Genomic DNA, 18252 nt, shown 5'->3' with positions numbered 1-18252 from the left:
AAAATTGAGCGCGTTCAAATACAACGCTTTTTGTCGGTTACGTCACTTATAGAATCATATCTCCTGAACCAAAAATCACAGCCATTTGATCTTCGAACTTGATCAATGGCCCGACAGTAGCTTTCAAACGAGCCCAAGTTTGTTCAAATCGGTTCAGCCATCTCTGAGAAAATTGAGCGCGTTCAAATATCTTCGAAAAGTGCACACACATACACACACACACACATACACACACACACATACACACACACACACACACACACACACAGACATTTTCCGATCTCGACGAACTGAGTCGAATGGTATATAACACTATGGGTCTCCGAGGCTCCGTTCGAAAGTCGGTTTTTCCAGCAATTCTAATACCTTTCTATAGAGAAAGGCAAAAAGCCTTCTTAGTCCACTTAGTGAAATTTTCATATATCTTGAAAAATCACCATAGGGGGGAGTACATGAAATTTTCGAAATCGAAAAAAAATTTTTGATGCCAAAAGGCTTAGAATTGCATGAAACGTCGCGATTTAGTGTCATCTCGAAAAAATTTTTTTTGAAAAAATCGACTTTTTGGGACTTAGAAAAAATATGAAAATTTTTCTAAGTCCCAGAAAGTTGATTTTTTCAAAAAAATTTTTTTTTGAGATGACACTAAATTTCGATGTTTTATGCAGTTTTAAGAGTTTTGGCATCAAAAAAAATTTTCGATTTTGGAAATTTCATGTACTCCCCCCTATGGTGCTTTTTCAAGATCGAAAATTGCCAAACCTTTACCACCGGGCAGCACCCCTTAAGCATGTCCGATTTAGGTCAAATTTTACATGAAGGCTTTTTTGAGCACTAGAACTTTACGAAAATAGAGTTGATCCCAAAATTTTGGCACCCTTATATATACAAGAGCGGTAAAAATCAACGTATTTTGTCGGTTACGTCACTTATACCACCATATATCTTGAACCAAAAGTCACAACCATTTGATCTTCGAACTTGATCAACGGCTCGACAGTAGCTTTCAAACGAGCCCAAGTTTGTTAAAATCGGATCAGCCATCTCTGAGAAAATTGAGCGCGTTCAAATACAACGCTTTTTGTCGGTTACGTCACTTATAGAATCATATCTCCGGAACCAAAAATCACAGCCATTTGATCTTCGAACTTGATCAATGGCCCGACAGTAGCTTTCAAACGAGCCCAAGTTTGTTCAAATCGGTTCAGCCATCTCTGAGAAAATTGAGCGCGTTCAAATACAACGCTTTTTGTCGGTTACGTCACTTATAGAATCATATCTCCTGAACCAAAAATCACAGCCATTTGATCTTCGAACTTGATCAATGGCCCGACAGTAGCTTTCAAACGAGCCCAAGTTTGTTCAAATCGGTTCAGCCATCTCTGAGAAAATTGAGCGCGTTCAAATATCTTCGAAAAGTGCACACACATACACACACACACACACATACACACACACACACATACACACACACACACACACAGACATTTTCCGATCTCGACGAACTGAGTCGAATGGTATATAACACTATGGGTCTCCGAGGCTCCGTTCGAAAGTCGGTTTTTCCAGCAATTCTAATACCTTTCTATAGAGAAAGGCAAAAATCAATATAGAACTATGTACACGAATTAGCTCAAAAAAATTTACTTCTAGCAATTCTGTTTATTAAGGCTTTGTAATATCGATATAATAAGCGAGATTCATAAAGATCAACTATCTAATGGAGATCTTGTAATTTCGTTATGCTCTGATATGCAATAGTGCTTTTGATGCAGCAGAAGTTATCAATGTAAACAGATGCGATTTAGATGTCAGAAAACAAAATGATGGATTATTATTATAAGACAACGAGGCAATATGTTTTGTTTGATTATCTGTGTTTGCATGATAGGTAACCTTTGGAACTTTCAGTTCGGGTTCGGCTTCTGTGCGCTGGTGTGGTGTTGCTCTATTTTGTGCTCAAGAAGGGTTTAGTGGGTCTCTCGCCAACGAATAGTATTTTAGGAATAGCTCAAAGCATATATATATATATATATATATATATATATATATATATATATATATATATATATATATATATATATATATATATATATATATCTCTTTAAAAAATTGTGATTTTACATCTTATTAGATGCACATAAATGGAGCGTCGCAGTTCACGTAAATGTACGTCGAAGAACAGTTAATATTGTGTCTACAGGCCTTTCGAATGCTCATGCGTGCACAAATGCGACAGCGAGAGCGCACCGAAAATGTGTGTGTCGCATATATATCCTGTGAGCGTGAGCGCCGACTAAAAGAGCAAACCAAAAGCGTGTACGAAACGCGTAGCGAGCACATAGAAACGGGATGTAGTGCTTGAAATTTCAGAGCATCGCATTTTCATCTGCGCGCGACTCGTGTGCTTTGGTCTCACGAGACAGCGCACGAGATTTTTTATGAGCGCAGCTTGTGTGCTATGTGAGCCACAGTAAAAGCTGCTGTTATAATTACTTTTTCGTGCCTAGAGCGGTTCGTGCGACTTGCGTCCTATCCTAAAGGAAGAGATGAAGAGGATGAAAATAACGTACAAACCGCTCGTAGATCGCATGAAACGAGCGCGCCGCGCTATCTCATGCGACGAGAGCGCTTGAGCCTCACTCTTGACAGAATGCGACGAGACTATACAGCGAAGCGTGCATCAGTTTCTGGTGCGGTACGTAAATGTACCAAAGAGTTCTCTTGAGAGCGGCAAAAGTACGTCGCATGCGCGTTGTTGTCTTATGAGAATGAGAATTAATTTGTCTCAGCGCAAAATAAAGAGTCGAAACCAGTAAAATTCAAGCTCATCTAACATTAAGTCATTACAAATAAAATCTTCCGTCATTTGACAAATTACACAGAAAGAAATTATTAATTTTACAGGTGACATAATTCTTCAAACGATACAATTCATAACTACTGAACTTCTCAAATGACACATTATTCCATTCGTGCAGAAATTTACTGGCTCCGAGTGTAATTTGCACTCGGCTAGCAAGTGAGACTGTATGAATTTACCAACCAAGCAGGTATGTGCTTCTGTGGCTTAGTCGACTAACTGGTGTGCTTTATGATCTAATGTTTTTCGGTTCAAGTCGCGTTGTTGATGTCGATCTTTCGATTTCTTATTCCTTTCGTTTAAAGCCATGTAATTTTCAAATCACATAATTTTACATGTTCTTCAATATAAATTTATGTGAAATATGACGCTCCATTTATGTGCTTCTGATAAAATGTAAAATTCGAACTGTGTAGGTCTTTATTAATTACATCGTATGAGGGATAAGTTACTTGAAAAATTCAATTTTTTTGAAGTATATATATGTATATATATATATATATATATATATATATATATATATATATATATATATATATATATATATATATATATATATATATATATATATATATATATATATATATATATATATATATATATATATGTGTGTGTGTGTGTGTGTGAAAATATTATACACCCACACAGCAATGTCTATAGAGGAAAGCAGTCCCACACTCCGGTACACTATCGCGGCCGGACGTGTTCATTCTCCAGGTCCTTTTTAGTGCAGGGACTTTTCTACTGTGTTAGTAATCAGTAGAGAGAATGGACACTTTTATGTACTGGGTTACCTGTTACTTCTTATTACTGATTTACCATATTTGTTGTTACTTCTTATTACTGATTTACCAAAATCTATAACACGAGACACAAGTTTTTCTGTCAACGCGCTATTGGACTATATTCGATTGATCTAACATTTCCTTTCCTTTGCCTTTTTAGTCAAACCACCTGTTTTCGGCTTTTGTCGTTTGTCAACCTGCTATTTGAATGACCAAAACCAGCGGTGTTACCGTTTTTTGAAGAAATTAAAACGGCCTTCTCATGGGAACAACATTTGTGCTACCGTTATCATAGAACGAGTAGTCCGCCACTGTCCTCTGGACGAGATAAGAATCGTCACCGTAGTCAATAATCGGGCAACTTCTGGCACATGAATCCGAGGCTATTTGTTAACTGTTGTTAACATGTTCTAGGCCGAATTTCATATACCATTCGACTTAGCTTGACGAACCGAACAAATGTCTGTGTGTATAACGAACATTGTCACTCACTTTTCTCGGAGATGACTGAGCCGATTTTCACAAACTTAGATTCAAATGAAAGGTCTTATGGCCCTATACAAAGTTCCTGAGTTTTATTTGGATCCGACTTCCGGTTCCGGAATTACAGGGTGTTATGGACCAAAAATGTGAAAATAATTTCACTCTCTTTTCTCTAGGATGGCTGAACCGACTTTCAAAAACCTATACACTTAAATTTAATTGCTGAATCTCAGCAAAAAAATGCCGAGATTTTCACTGACGAGTGCTCGGTAATCGTCTCGGTAAAATGTATAATTACTGAGAATCTCGGCAATCCTAAATTGATTAACTGTCAATTATTGCCAAACTTGTCAGCAGAAATTTTACTGTTAGTTCAGCAGAAGCAATCAGGATTGATTCATTAATTGCCGAGTCATCAGTAACCGAACGTGGAATGAATTTTTCTTTATTATTGTATGTAAAATTAGTCACAAAAGCAAAGGTTGGAGAAAGATGGTGTTTTATTACGTTCATTTGAATCTAGCATACAAAAATCACACCTAAAGTCAATGTTTTCTAGTGCTCCTCAACGCACCTACCTGGAAATAAGCAGATAATAATAATTATATTTGCGAAGCAGATAGTTTTCTTATTTCATTTATCTTGTCATGAAATATAAAAAATCTGTTTTCCTCCTTTCAATGTTTTCCAGGTCCACGAGCAATGGCGACGTGGTGTTTTGCAAAATCGATATAACTATCTCACTGTTCGAAATCTCGGCAAACGGTTTTGCTGATTTCGGTATATTTGTTGTTTACTGACAAGTTCAGCTTAATATTATGCCAAACTTCGACAAAAGAACGCACTTCACTGAGATATCAGCAATTTAACGAATTTCGGAAAAGAGCATGTGGATTACTGAACAATCAGCAAAATGTCGTGTTGCCGATCTACTTGGGCATTTCAAACTGCCGAGCTCGAGAATCGGTTCTAAGTGTGTAGATTCAAATGAAAGTTCTTATAGTCTTATACAAAGTTCTTGAACATCATTCGGTTTCGAATTACAGGGTGATATGCAACAAAAAATGAAAATGATGTCACTTTTTTCGGAGATGGCTGAACCAGTCTTTGTCATTTTAGATTCAACTGAAAGGTCTTAAGATGCCATAAGAATATTTCGATTTCCATTCGAAACAAACCCCTGGTTCCGAAGGTAGGTCGAAATGCCAATTTCAAGAATAGTTTTTTAATACACAGATAAAAATATTTTGTGAATTTACATTTATTTTCATGCACATGTTTGGAGCAGGCAATTGAATGGAAACGGAATGGTTTGTAAATATACAGTCTTGTTCGATGCAAAACTAAATGAATCTTAATGTAATTTTACATCAATCATGGTTTTAAATAAGATTTTCGTTTCAACTGATGTTTATTTCATAGTACACAGATAAAAATATTTTGTGAATTATTGTGAATACATTTATTTTCATGCACATATTTGGAGCAGGCAATTGAATGGAAAGTTACATTACAAAACTAAGCGGTTTGTAAATATACAGTCTTGTTCAATGAAAAACTAAATGAATCTTAATGTAATTTTACATCAATCATGGTTTTAAATCAGATTTTCGTTTCAACTGATGTTTATTTCATATCGTATTATAAGTCATGAAAGTTTCATCTTTTTTTCTGTGTACTATCGGTTTGCAGATTTTGCAGATTATTAGAGTTTGTGACCAAGTAAGCCATTGTTCCAAGTTCAACTACCGACGTTTTTTCCCAAAATTCAAAACACCATAGAGAATCTTTAATAAAAATATGCCGATATCCAACTTTCGGTTCCGAAAGTACCGACAATAATAATCAAATGTGATAAAATGCAGCTCACTGCACTGCTGATTGAATAGATTTTCACTACCTTAAGTTCTAATGTTGTACGTCGATTTAGTAGTATTATGCAATAGAAATTATCAAAACTCTTTTCCAACTTTTTTTCAATTGTAGTATTTCGGGTAATTTCTGCTGTATTATAATGGAGAAAATCGATAATATGAGAAAAGCATCATTACACCACTAGGTGGATTAAAACAGGTTTTTTCATCCGACAACCGGTTTTTGTTTCTGTCGAATATCTCCCGTCGTACCAGCCTTACGAGGCAGTTATATTTATAAACCTAGTGTCATCACTTGGAACAGTTTTTTGAAAGCAGTATTTTAATGCGCAGTTTTCTGAAAGGTAAGCAGTGTATATAACGGATACACCTATGCCATTCTGTTTTCACCATTCATTTGTCGAATGTTCCCCGTCGGACAACTATTGTCATCTATTATCTGTCAAATGTCCCCCGTTGTGCTAGCTTCTGTGCTTGCAAATATTCCAGCGCCTTCTATTTTCGAACAGCTGTTCTCAGTTGGCTAATAACCACCACCACTAATCTGGCGGTGAATTGTTGAGAGTTTGATTTGTAGAATGCGACCGCTGCCATCTATTGCTGAATTGCATTAATTAAGAATATAAATAATGAAAAATTTGCCTACCATCAGGAAATTATAGAAAATTGATTGTTTCGCGTACAATTTTCTCGATGCTAGACTAATGGCGTTTTTCATTGAAAAACACTGGTGGCGTGGATTGCTCTGGTTTTGCACTTTCGAGCAGAAATGGCAATGAAACACCGTCAGAATGTTGCATGTCTGCTCGAAAGTGCAAAAGCGGAGCAATCCACGCCACCAGTGTTTCTCAATAAAAAAAACAGCATAAGTTTTCACTTTATCATTTCCGAAAATAAATAAATTATTGCATATTGTATTCCATCCCGGGCCCGTATTTTCTCTCGGTGGCCCTGACTGCAATCAATGTACAACAAGGTGCATCTACAGCAACTAGCAACAAGCCCAAGACTGCGAACAAGAAAAACGAGAACACGGAAACCACCAACAACAATGTTTTTGACAACAACACCGACGATGAAGCAATGGATGATAATACGAGTCGAGTGCCCTTTAAACCTCATCTAATGGAAATGGAAGCTCCTTTCTCCCAAGAAAACAGGTGACGAGATCCAATATTTAAAAAAATATATTGACATAAAATATTTGGTCTTCTTCTAACAAGGTCTAAAGTACAACCTAGAGAAATTGCTGCTCTTTACATGCTCTTTTCTATAAAAAAAATACTTGAAGTACCCCTAGGGATCTTAGAGCTTAAGCAATATGCAAGAAATGCACAAAATGCAATGCTCAATGCACAAAAATATTACATACACAGACAGACATTTTGTGAACTGATTCAAATAGTAAATGACACTCGTCCTCCAAGGGCTTCGGTTCAAATGTCGGTTTTCACATAGCATAGTATAGCATATCGTTATTATAAATGCAAAAATTTTATTGTTATTCCGTTCTAACGATGACTTTTCATATGCGAGGATAGCTGAGTAAATTGACTATACGCTGCATCACACTGATTACACTTATATGGTCGAGATTCATAATGCACTGACAAATAGTGCAATCGCAATCCAGCCCGTCCTTTGTATGTTTTCCCACACTCCATACATTCGTGCTTAACATGTGACTGACGATGTTTAGCCATTGCATCCGAAGTTTGGTAAACTGCTCCACAGTCAATGCAAGAACGTTCTCTTCTAAGTCCTTTGCTCATCTTTGTGTGATAGATTAGATGCAATTCTTTCTCGGCTTGAGTTATGAAATATACTTTCTTATTAACCTCCAAGCAAAGTTCACAAGCTATCATGGGTATATTTTCTGTCGGATGTTTCTCCAGTATATGCCTACATAGAAATCGTTCTTTGTAGTATACTGCAGGACAAAACTCACATTTCAGATGAGGTTCTGCCGTGGGCTTCTCGATTGGACCAGCTTTTGGACCTCGTTGTACTCTACCTGATTTTTCATGAATTCGCATGTGTGATTGAAGTGAGTATTTTGTTTTAAATCTTACATTTCCATCACAAAGTTCGCACACAAACGGCCTTTCCTTACTATGACGACCATTTTTGTGTAGTTGAAGTGCATTAGATTGTGTAAAACGGGCATCACATAGATCACATTTGAAAGGTTTTTCTGAAGTATGGATGCGTTCATGCCTTAGTAAACCAGATCTTGACGTTGTTTTAAATTTACAAAACTTACATTGGAACATAATTGATTTTGTATGAGTGTTCTCATGTAGTTTTAAATGAAATGATCGGCTGAACTTTTTACCACAGTATGTACATACAAATTTGAGCTCAGGAATATCTTTGATACCTTGATGCACTCTTCTAACGTGATCTTCTAACTTATATGTTGAGGAAAACTCTCGAGCTAGTCCATTTTGCTTGCACTCTTCGCAAGGGATCCGTTTACCTTTTCTATAGTGTGTTATTCGGAGATGCATGTTCAAATGACGCACGGTTGTCAGTTCCAACTGACAAAAACTACAAATTGAAGATACAGATCCAACATGTGATGGTAAATGTTCATCCAGGTCCCCCAGTGTGTCAAAGTGTGTGGTGCAAATATAACAGATGAAACTAGTGCTTTTCACTTTAGTTTTACTTTTTGTTTGCCTTTTCGTTGTAGTGTTTCGTAGTGATGGTTCGCCATTAATTCCACAATTTATTATTTCTGTTTTCAAAGATTTGTCATCGATCATTTCTTGAGAATTTTTCTTCGTTGTAAAAAATCCGCAGTTTGTGTTCGACGGATCTTGAATATCATTTTCAGTATAAATTTCTCTAATTTCCTTGTCATGAAGGGAAATTTCCGACCTGTTTGTTTCATCGTCATTGAGATCCAAATATTCAATATCATGTTTTATATTCAGTTGGCTGTGAACAAAAGAAGAGGAAATTAAAACTAATAAATCATTACTCCAGTTGTCTTACGAATAGTATTGTTTAATGGCATTATCTGTATCTTGAACTCGTTTTCGAACCTTGTGAACATACTGTACGTCTTCATAGCAATTACTACAAATTTTGGTTACAGTTTCGTTGTCAGTAATCTGGAATTAAATTTGTCAATAAAATTTCCTCAAAGCGTATAATAGAAATTTTCAAGTTATTTCAATCATTACCAAAACACTGAAGCACTCTTCAATTAAAGTCCTTAACAATTGATCGTTTACACTAGACTCGCTCACACCAGGTACTTTATCATCACAAGACAAATCTTCCAAGCAAAGCCGGCAACAATTAATAAAACTCATTGTAAATAAATTGATATTTCGCTCAAATGCACAAGATCGATCAGTTCTTCTTCTTCTTCACTTTTGCACCGAAGAAAAAAAGCTTAATTATTTCATAAGTTGTGACATATGAACCATCAGCACAATATTCGGTTGATTTTTCATTAGGGCGTATAAGCAAGTACCAGTTTCTCTTTAATCACTCTCTCTTTCGATTATTGTGATGTGATTAAAAAGATTTTTTTTGATGATGAATGAAAAATCAACCGAGAATTTTGATTTCACTGCTCAACCGAGAATTTTGATTTCACTGAAGACTTATGCATTCAGTACGCATACATATGAATTTCATAAGCATCAATGAGATATGCATTCCTTAAAATACATTTTAAGATTTTTATAACAGTCTTCCTTGTGAAAATGTCATTCCTTATAACAACAGTTAAAACCACCCCCATGAGCTGAGCAATTTCTGCAAGATTCATATGGGTGGTCTATAATATAACAGAAACTGAAATAAACGTATCCCCAGCAAACCATTTCAATTTTATTTATTCGAACAGTTCTTCTGCCAAATTAAAACTGCCCTCTCAGCAGGCGGTTCTATTTTATTGGTCCTTGAGCGCTTGTTGAACAACATACTGCACGAAATATTCGTTCAGTTTGCTGGAACGGTTTGTTATTGTTTTTTCTCTTGCAAAATTAGTGTGAAAATTAGGTGTTACCTTCCTATAGAAAGAAGATTTGTTGTTATTCTACGTGAAGTAGAAGTATTGTACAGACATGTAGTGTTAGTTTGAAAAATAAGTGGAAAAAACTTCGAAAATTGTCCAGTAAAACTAGTCCAACGGGGTTTCAACTCCTCATATTAAAAATGGCTCAATGGCTCTGTCTGCCGGGTTTGTTGAACGAAAAAAATGTCATTCGGTTCAACGGTCTGTTTCAAAATCGCCATACGAAGGTGTTGGCCTCCCGTTGAACGATTGATTAGACGTTCATTGGACCAATGATCCAACGTATTGGACAAACGAAGGACCACCGTTGAACGTTTTTTTCTAAGAGGGTGAGCCGAGCTCATCGAGGGGTCCTATTCAAATGATACATAAAAAATCGCAGACCACTCTATCTTGAGCAGTGCTGTAAAACTTCATTCAATTCAATTGAAACTGAAATGTGGAACACATTGACGATCTCTCTAATACAGTAAACTTCACTCTCTGACACAACCAATGCTTGCTGACGAGCCGAACGGGCAGCATTCAGTTCATCAATAGTTTCTCTTCAATCGAGGCTCAGTTTAACCACCGTCAGTTGATCTCTTGAAGTAACAAAATATCTCTTTCAATAGTGTGAGAGCGGCCTTCAAATGAGGTTCATGTAAACATTCGAATTGGTTCAAGAAAATAGATAAAAGACATACCAGATAGCTGAACTATCAATCACAGAATACACATAAATTAATTGTTTCCTCCTTCAGTTTTCATTTTTAATATTTTACTCCATTTATAATTCTATTCGTTCGAACTTGCTTACTACCAAGAGCGAAGACAATGAAGGAGCCACACTACTTGGCACTTGAAACTGAGCAAGCAAAACTTCAAATGACTATCAACGATTAATCAACTGACGATGAATTCCGGGAGCTTCACTTGAAAATGGCAGCAAAAGTCAAATGAATTAGTAGGGATATGCTGACGGTCAGCGGCCATAAATTTCATTTGCATCTTATATTATTCGATTGAAAATGAAATTTTACCGCACTGATCTTGAGTTTATTCAAAGACATCATATTAATGACATAACTTCACAGAATAAGTTGGATGAACATCATTTGACCTCTATCAGTGGTTTGTTTACATGTTCATTCCGTATCATTCTATTCTGTTCCATGTTATTCTTGTATGATTCTATCGTGCTCCTTGTCATTCCTGTGATGATGCAAAAATGAATTTGATTCAACGACAGTTCATTTATGTCGTCATCGTGCAAAACCTAACTGAGTAGTGAATCATACACAGTATATGAGAGAAGTCATGTTTGTCGTAGAAATTTCACACAATGTTTTTTTTATTGGATTTTCAATTTTCGTGATATTCTTATGCCTAAAAAACTTACGACATCATTATGAAATTCAATATATTTTCCACATGAGTGTATAACAACTGCTATTTCATCACAAAACATGCATTGGCTGATTTTTTGAAGTGCATATTGTATTTAATCAGAATTTATTTAGATAGGTTCATGTAGAACGCGTAGATGTAGAATATATCATTTATGATATTCAAATCAATTTCAAGATGGTTATGAAGATTCAAAACTTATTGGATATCAGTGTGTATAATATTCATGAATTTCATTAAGATTACGGTAAACATTTATATTGATTTTTACACTCGATCCAGTAATGCAGATGTGTTCTCCTAAAATACCGATTTTCTTTATGAATACACATAAACACCGACTTTTGCCTTGTTTTGAAAACCTAATTTGTGGTTGTGGAACTTTTTTTTGGCTCACCAAAATCTACAAATGTTGTATAGATTCAAGTGCAGGTATGATACAGAAAAATGACTTGGCAAACCGGGTTATCAGTTATTTCAGTTGAACTCGAGGCACACGATTTCTTCAGGAGAGTGTACGCTGCTGTTCTATTTTTTCTATATTTGAAGCACAGATAAAACGCTACTGGGGCTGCCAGTTTATTTTGTTATAATTATGCAGATTTAAATTTCAAAACTGGCATAAATTATGCATCTAGAACTAGAACACTCCTGAATATGCCCTAAGAGCAAATTCAGCAGCTGCAAGATTCATATGGGGTGTCTATAATGTAAATGAAACTGAAACAAACGTATCCCCAGCAAGCCGTTTTAGTTTTATTTATTCGAACAGAAATTTAGAACGCTGCCGTTTTATTTTTTCTATATTTGAAACACAGATAAAACGCTGCTGGGGCTGCCAGTTTATTTTGTTATAATTTCTAGATTTAAATTTTAAAACTGATATAAATTATGCATCTAGAACTAGAGCACTCCTGACGTGCCCAACCAGTGATCAACTTGACAGCTCGCATTCATCGAGAATATAAGTAAAAGTTTTGGTTCTCTGGTTCCACAATGGTGTCGTAAATAGAATAACATTTGGAAATAGCGTATCTGTTTTTCGACAATCTGCGGTTTAAATTTTTATATTTAAATAAGTAAAATAAATTTTGCTAGCATTACTTGACATTTATGAAATAATTATGATGATAAGTTACTATGGTTTAGTATAAGTATCATTTTTCTCTTTTCATCAATAGAAGGTAGGTAGTAGTACATCACATTTCAATGAACAATGAACGTGAAGTAAGGTTGCGTTTTCTTTGATACGACTAAATACGTTGGGTATGTCACACACCACATTTCAAAAAACATTTAATTTGTAACTCTATCAATTACTATTAATAGTTATCTTTTTAGGCCAAAGAGAAGACGTTCGGTAGAGTGATTAAAAATATTTTTGTTTCGTGATTCATTGCACCCGTATTGTTTAGGTACACTAGCGCCTTCCTGAATTCAGTGCAACACATATGAAACAGGCTCATGTCTGTCAGGTTGTGTATGGGTTGGACGTTACAAAACCGAACAAAAGACGACAGAGGCGAGATGGATCAACCATGATCTCAGCCAGTCTGTTTGTTTACTCCAGACAACACAAAGGAAAAAAAAGATTTGGCCAAGGAAATTATGAAAAATTGTATTAAAAGTTAAATTTCGTCTCAGAAATTATTTCAATTCCAAAATAACAATGAATACTTCATCAGAGACTGCGGCTTCTACACCAACAAAGCAAGTTAAAATCGATAGTTGGATGGACGAAGTTTTGCGCAGTAATAACGTAACTAACAAGTAAGATATTTTATTGTTTGGTTTATTCAATCACAGAAAAACAGTGGTTTGAAATGATTCTTGAAGCTGAAATACTTCTGGTTATACAAGAACCAAAACATGTTCTAATGTATTACATTTTGTAGGGGTGGAAGACGTTATTCGAATTTACTCGAAATGCAAGTATAAACATTTTGTTTTTGGCTATTCAGTACGACGATAATTCATATTTCAGGGAACGGTTTGGAAATTCGAACATTTCAGAAGATGTAAGTCCTACAGAAGATATTCCGATGCTGCCAGACGCAGATGACCTAGCAGAAAGTCTTTTATATAATGAATCACCAAACTTGCCTTCGTAAGCTTTTAATCCATTAGTGTGTTCTATTTTTTTTAATAAAATTGTATATACAGTGTTACAACCTACAAACAGTTGGGCTCTGATATCTTTCATAAGAGCAAATCAGCACTAGGATGCCTAGACGAGATAGATATTTCGGTTCTAACTGAAACCCTAGAGTCCGAGGTGGATATTGATGAACCAGACGAACCATGGACTTGGGATAAACTGTTTGCTCAATTATCAAATAAAATAAGTACTGAAACTAAAATGGTTGATGCAGGGATTTAAAAACAATGTAAATTTTCATCACTGTATTAATTATTTGTATTGCTACTATCAATTATGTATAACGTCTCATCTTCTAAATTTTGTATGCTATCGGGAAGCAGCATATTTTCCTCAGCGTATGGTAAAATATCACAAATCAGTGATGATTCAACGTTCAATATATACTCGCATGGTCGAGGTTCCAATAGGTAAAGAGCAATGGCATTTGAACTTGCAGAATGTTCAGTGCACTTTAGTTTTACCTCAACCTGTCTTGGCATCATAGTTTTGTCACAAATATCACCTCCACCATATAAGTTACTTAATTGATGTTCGTTTTTGCGTTTGTTTTTCATAGATGGGTTTTTCTCCAGCCACTCGATATGTTTATCTTTGTTGAAATGTCCCAAGAAAATAGAAGTATCATCGTGGTACTGACGAACGTGTTTTCCATAGCACAGTTCAAATTTCCACCAGCCGGAACCCTGTGAATAAAAAAAACAGTAAATGCATCGCAGAGGCATTCATTTTTAATTGCTTACTCCGGTTAAACAGTAACTGCCATCTAAAAATTCTAAAAGCGGCTTTAGTTCTTTATTTTTTCTTATTTTTCTGACAAATCCATCCATCAGGTTGTCATTATCCTCCTCACCGTGACCATTTTCGTTAAGTCCTTTTCGATTTAGGTTATCAATAGTTGGAATGTCATTTGGAAATAGCTCTATTTTGATTGGATTATCCTGAAATAATTATACTTTCAGTACCACTAGTAATAAGTATTGGATTTGTTTACAAACTGAACCATAATACGTATCTAATAAGCCAGAATAAAGAGTAAAGAATAACAAACCTTATTAAAATTAACAACCGCAAGAGCATCTTTAATGTTCTTTTGTACTTCCTACAATAGTGAGAAAGGAAGAGTAAACTAGGTAAACTAAAAAAAATATTTAAAATAGAACCAACAACTCTACATAACTACAAAAATCTAGCTTCCATGAGTTTATGAATCTTTTCCTACCGTAAGTTTTTGATATTTGATCCGCATACCCTCGATTTCCATCATTAGGAGATTTTTTGGTTTCTTGGGAGAGTTTCCCATGGCCATACAGCTAACTTTGTTCTCTTCTGTTTCCAGTGGCTTGTATTTAGGATGAGCACACAGCATCGGTGTTAAAATGATAACCTCATAGTTACACGTGGATGTTTCTTTTAAAGAATAAACCTCATTCTTGCCGTGTAAATAACACACATATAAAACTTTGGTCACGCGTGGCTCCCCGTTAAGATCACAAATAGTACCGGAACCCATTTCTAACTCGAGATACGGAAGATTGAGTCCGTCTATCTTTTTGTATTTTAACTTTTCTCCCTCAATTTCCAAATGTTTCTTCCACTGTTCGGCTTTGAGATCAGCTGTTTTCTTGCTGTCCCACTTGCCAAGATAGTATTCTTGCAACTTGCTAGTTTTTTCGTGCCTCTCTTCGTGATATTGCTTAATATAGTTTCCATGACAAACTTCGTAAGTCCAATAACTCTCAATTCTGTAAGAGCAAGTTGAATGACTGAACAGTGGAATTAGTAAATCGATTGGACTTGGGCCTTCATAGAGCACTTCTTTCTCGGTGTCTTTTGTAGCAATCGATGGTATGAAACAAACATATTTTTCCTTATTGGTCGTAATCATAGTAATTTCCTCATCACCCGATGCTTTCGCCTACAATAAGTCAATATCATACTAGCGGGCATAATGGACTGATAATGTAATAACTTACCACATCATCCTTTCCATACCAAGCTAGATTAAACAACACTGTGTCATCGAATCCTTTAGCATTATGGGCACTGGTATTAGTTATGATGATTAGAAAAATTAAACTCAATATCAAGCAACTTCTAAAAAATGTTTTGTAAAACATTCTTTCTAGCATATATAATGAGCGAAATACGAAATACAATTTTTATAATTTCAATACAGTTTCGCAGATTCAATTATTTGCTGTTATGTTGACTTTTACAGAATCTGTCAAATTCGTCGCACTCATTGCAAAGTACCACGATGGTAAAGGGACAGGTGGCGAGATTTTTCTATGCGTTAGGCTGATGTCAGAGTGGAAGCTGGAAGCTGAGCTGAGCTGGTATTTGACATAAGCATGTGAGAAGCGAGAAACATGTTTACGATATAACAAAGCGGGGTTGTCAGAGTGAGTGCTGAGCAGAGCTGAGCTGAAAGCGTTTGAAAACAGGTAGAGCGAGATTGTTATTCTCGATCATCTTTCCTGCTTGAATTTTTGTTGGTTTCACTTTATTACAAACCGAAAATAATGGAAATAGATGCAGAGCTATTAATAAATGAAGTTTTTTCACGTCCGCCCTTGTGGAATCAACTAGATAAAAGTAATCGCAACAGAATTAAGGTGGATCATAATAAAGATGATGAAACTCGCCATTTTTACGTCTTTGCAGATTTATTGGATGTATTCCAAAAACTTTTTTTTTTCCGAAAATGTGATTGTGAACGGTTGGAGAAACGGTTCATTAGACGAGGTCATGTTTATTTATGATTGTCAGTTTCTAAACAAACTTTTATAGCGTTCAGTCTGACATCCTCCCGCTTCTAATCAAGCTTAAACAAGTTTAGCTTCCAACCCAGCTCAGCTTCCAGCTTCCACTCTGACATCAGCCTTAGTGCCAGCTCGGTGGCAAGGATAGGGCGCTACAGCAAGTGCTATCGTAGCCAACATCTGGGGCATTTGGTGGGCAATCAGATCGCTCAGAGAATAGGCAAACAAACATTCGAGTATTTCAAATCGAGTAAAATCTCACTTTCCTTATCGTAGTGATGATATTCTGATCGATACTTTGCGGGAAGTGTGGTAAAGGATACTGAATAAACAAGTAGTTTGTAAAATCCAATTTTTTGTAAGCCATTTGTTCGGAATTCTCCCAAGAAACTCTCGATGAAATCTGCTTTAAAACGAGGCAGATTTCATCGAGAGTTTCTTGGGAGAATTCCAAACACTGCCGTTGAGTGATGAAAAATTGAAGAAAGAGATAGATGAAGAATAATAAGCAAATAAATGTCAAAAAGCATTACTGGCAAAATAGAAGATAGGATTGGCAGAAATTGGAAGTTATTGTTTGCAGTTTTGAATATATTATCAAGCTAAATTGTTCAACCAGTTTATAGTTGCAGATACCAATAAATTAATAGAATTAAAAGGTATAAAACTTATATCTACGCGGAATACGGAAGTATTTGGCTTTCTAGTAAGGAGTTTAGATTTAAAACTGGTTGATAATTTCGGTTGACAATTAGGACGGATTGTGATAAGTCATTTGAATAGGGAGAGAAGAAACTATTTTTTTTTCGTTTTAAAGCAGATCAAAGCTGCAAATTTATTTATGTTTAGTTTAAATGTATAAACGTTCAATTAAGTTCAACTCAAAGCATTTGATATGAACTGATAGATAAATGTGATATGAACAGTACATTACATTTTACCTATGGAACACGTAACATTTACTGGATTATGCATTAAACAGCTTTTAAATGCCAGTCCATTAAAACCTACGTGGAAAGTAGGGTGGAAAATATTCACATAACTTTTCACGTAACTATAATATGATTATTATTTTGAGTGACTGTCAGAGTGACAATGTACTTTAACGAGTTTTCTATAAAACTAGCCTAACTGAAGGGTAAGAACAAGTTCACCATAGTTACTGTTTATTATAGTGAAAAATAAATAAACAAACAGTTTTTATCTGATAATCAAGATCATAAGCGAAATGTATGTTAAGCAATAATTTAGAATGGTTAAGCCACCATGAATATACTACTAGCTGTATTGATATTTGTAGATTCGTGGGTGTTTGTGTTCATTTTTCATCTTTTGTGATAGTGCCGGTGATATTTAGACTGATTGTTGCAGTTTAATACAGCAACGATAAACATAAACCGACCTGCACACACGGTGAGAGCCTCACCGGAAGCATAAATCAAATAAACATAGATTTCCCACTGTACGGTGACACTAACAGCACCTCTAGTGAGAAACGGTTGTACTTTTTTCCATTAGCTACTGTGGTTGTGTTAAATGCGCAGGCAACTTTATGCATGCATTTTAGGAGCATTTACGCACCCATTCTCCACCATACGGCGCTTTTTGTGTCACGGGTTGCTCAACTACATTACTATTACACTGGAAAATCTATGTTTATTTGATTTATGCAGGAAGTCTTGATGGATGGCTTATTGGCCTTTATAAAAAAAACGCTTGAGTTTAATAATCGAATACACTGAGGTCATTTTTTATGCGGTCCTTTTTTATGCGGTTTTTTCATGCGACTTTTTTTATGCGAATTTTCAGAGTTATGCGGTTTTTTAATGCAAAGTTTCAAAGTTATGCGGTTTTTTATGCGAATTTTCAGAGTTATGCGGTTTCCCTTCTGCGGTTTTT

General features: G+C 35.6%; 3 protein-coding genes across 4 annotated transcripts; 1 reads left to right on the top strand and 2 right to left on the bottom strand.

Annotated features, from left to right (window-relative positions):
- Positions 1 to 7239: 7239 nt before the first annotated feature.
- Positions 7240 to 9403, bottom strand: LOC131432180 (zinc finger protein 287-like). Its single transcript, XM_058598298.1, has 3 exons — positions 9197 to 9403; positions 9006 to 9124; positions 7240 to 8948 (listed from the first exon to the last, which is right to left on the bottom strand). The coding sequence occupies exons 1-3, from the start codon at positions 9326 to 9328 to the stop codon at positions 7517 to 7519; spliced, it is 1683 nt and encodes a 560-aa protein (XP_058454281.1). The 5' UTR covers positions 9329 to 9403; the 3' UTR covers positions 7240 to 7516.
- A 3572-nt stretch (positions 9404 to 12975) lies between these two features.
- Positions 12976 to 14057, top strand: LOC131432178 (intraflagellar transport protein 43 homolog). Its single transcript, XM_058598297.1, has 4 exons — positions 12976 to 13200; positions 13326 to 13358; positions 13415 to 13537; positions 13594 to 14057. Exons 1-4 carry the CDS (start codon positions 13100 to 13102, stop codon positions 13808 to 13810), a joined length of 474 nt encoding a protein of 157 aa, XP_058454280.1. The 5' UTR covers positions 12976 to 13099; the 3' UTR covers positions 13811 to 14057.
- On the bottom strand, positions 13819 to 15801 carry LOC131432173 (endoplasmic reticulum lectin 1). Of its 2 annotated transcripts, XM_058598288.1 has the most exons (5): positions 15565 to 15801; positions 14811 to 15506; positions 14640 to 14690; positions 14332 to 14529; positions 13819 to 14274 (listed from the first exon to the last, which is right to left on the bottom strand). In XM_058598288.1, exons 1-5 carry the CDS (start codon positions 15718 to 15720, stop codon positions 13837 to 13839), a joined length of 1539 nt encoding a protein of 512 aa, XP_058454271.1. In that variant the 5' UTR covers positions 15721 to 15801; the 3' UTR covers positions 13819 to 13836. The 2 variants fall into 2 exon arrangements, with proteins under 2 accessions (XP_058454271.1, XP_058454272.1); XM_058598289.1 differs by lacking the exon at positions 14640 to 14690.
- Positions 15802 to 18252: the final 2451 nt, after the last annotated feature.

The sequence above is a fragment of the Malaya genurostris genome, chromosome 2 (genome assembly GCF_030247185.1).
Source record: "Malaya genurostris strain Urasoe2022 chromosome 2, Malgen_1.1, whole genome shotgun sequence".
NCBI lineage: Eukaryota > Metazoa > Arthropoda > Insecta > Diptera > Culicidae > Malaya > Malaya genurostris.
The sequence above is the reverse complement of the archived record's forward strand: the minus strand, read 5'-3'. Positions and strand labels throughout refer to the sequence as shown.

Excerpts from the sequence above, each read along its gene's own strand:
- LOC131432180 (XM_058598298.1), bottom strand. The coding sequence starts at position 9,328 with ATGAGTTTTATTAATTGTTGCCGGCTTTGCTTGGAAGATTTGTCTTGT. Across the intron at positions 9,125-9,196 it reads AAGAGTGCTTCAGTGTTTTG|ATTACTGACAACGAAACTGT; the intron begins GTAATGATTGAA and ends ATTTAATTCCAG. Across the intron at positions 8,949-9,005 it reads GCCATTAAACAATACTATTC|CCAACTGAATATAAAACATG; the intron begins GTAAGACAACTG and ends TTTTGTTCACAG.
- LOC131432178 (XM_058598297.1), top strand. The coding sequence starts at position 13,100 with ATGAATACTTCATCAGAGACTGCGGCTTCTACACCAACAAAGCAAGTT. Across the intron at positions 13,201-13,325 it reads AGTAATAACGTAACTAACAA|GGGTGGAAGACGTTATTCGA; the intron begins GTAAGATATTTT and ends TACATTTTGTAG. Across the intron at positions 13,359-13,414 it reads TATTCGAATTTACTCGAAAT|GGAACGGTTTGGAAATTCGA; the intron begins GCAAGTATAAAC and ends TTCATATTTCAG.
- LOC131432173 (XM_058598288.1), bottom strand. The coding sequence starts at position 15,720 with ATGCTAGAAAGAATGTTTTACAAAACATTTTTTAGAAGTTGCTTGATA. Across the intron at positions 14,530-14,639 it reads CGGTTGTTAATTTTAATAAG|GATAATCCAATCAAAATAGA; the intron begins GTTTGTTATTCT and ends TAATTATTTCAG. Across the intron at positions 14,275-14,331 it reads GCAGTTACTGTTTAACCGGA|GGTTCCGGCTGGTGGAAATT; the intron begins GTAAGCAATTAA and ends TTTTATTCACAG.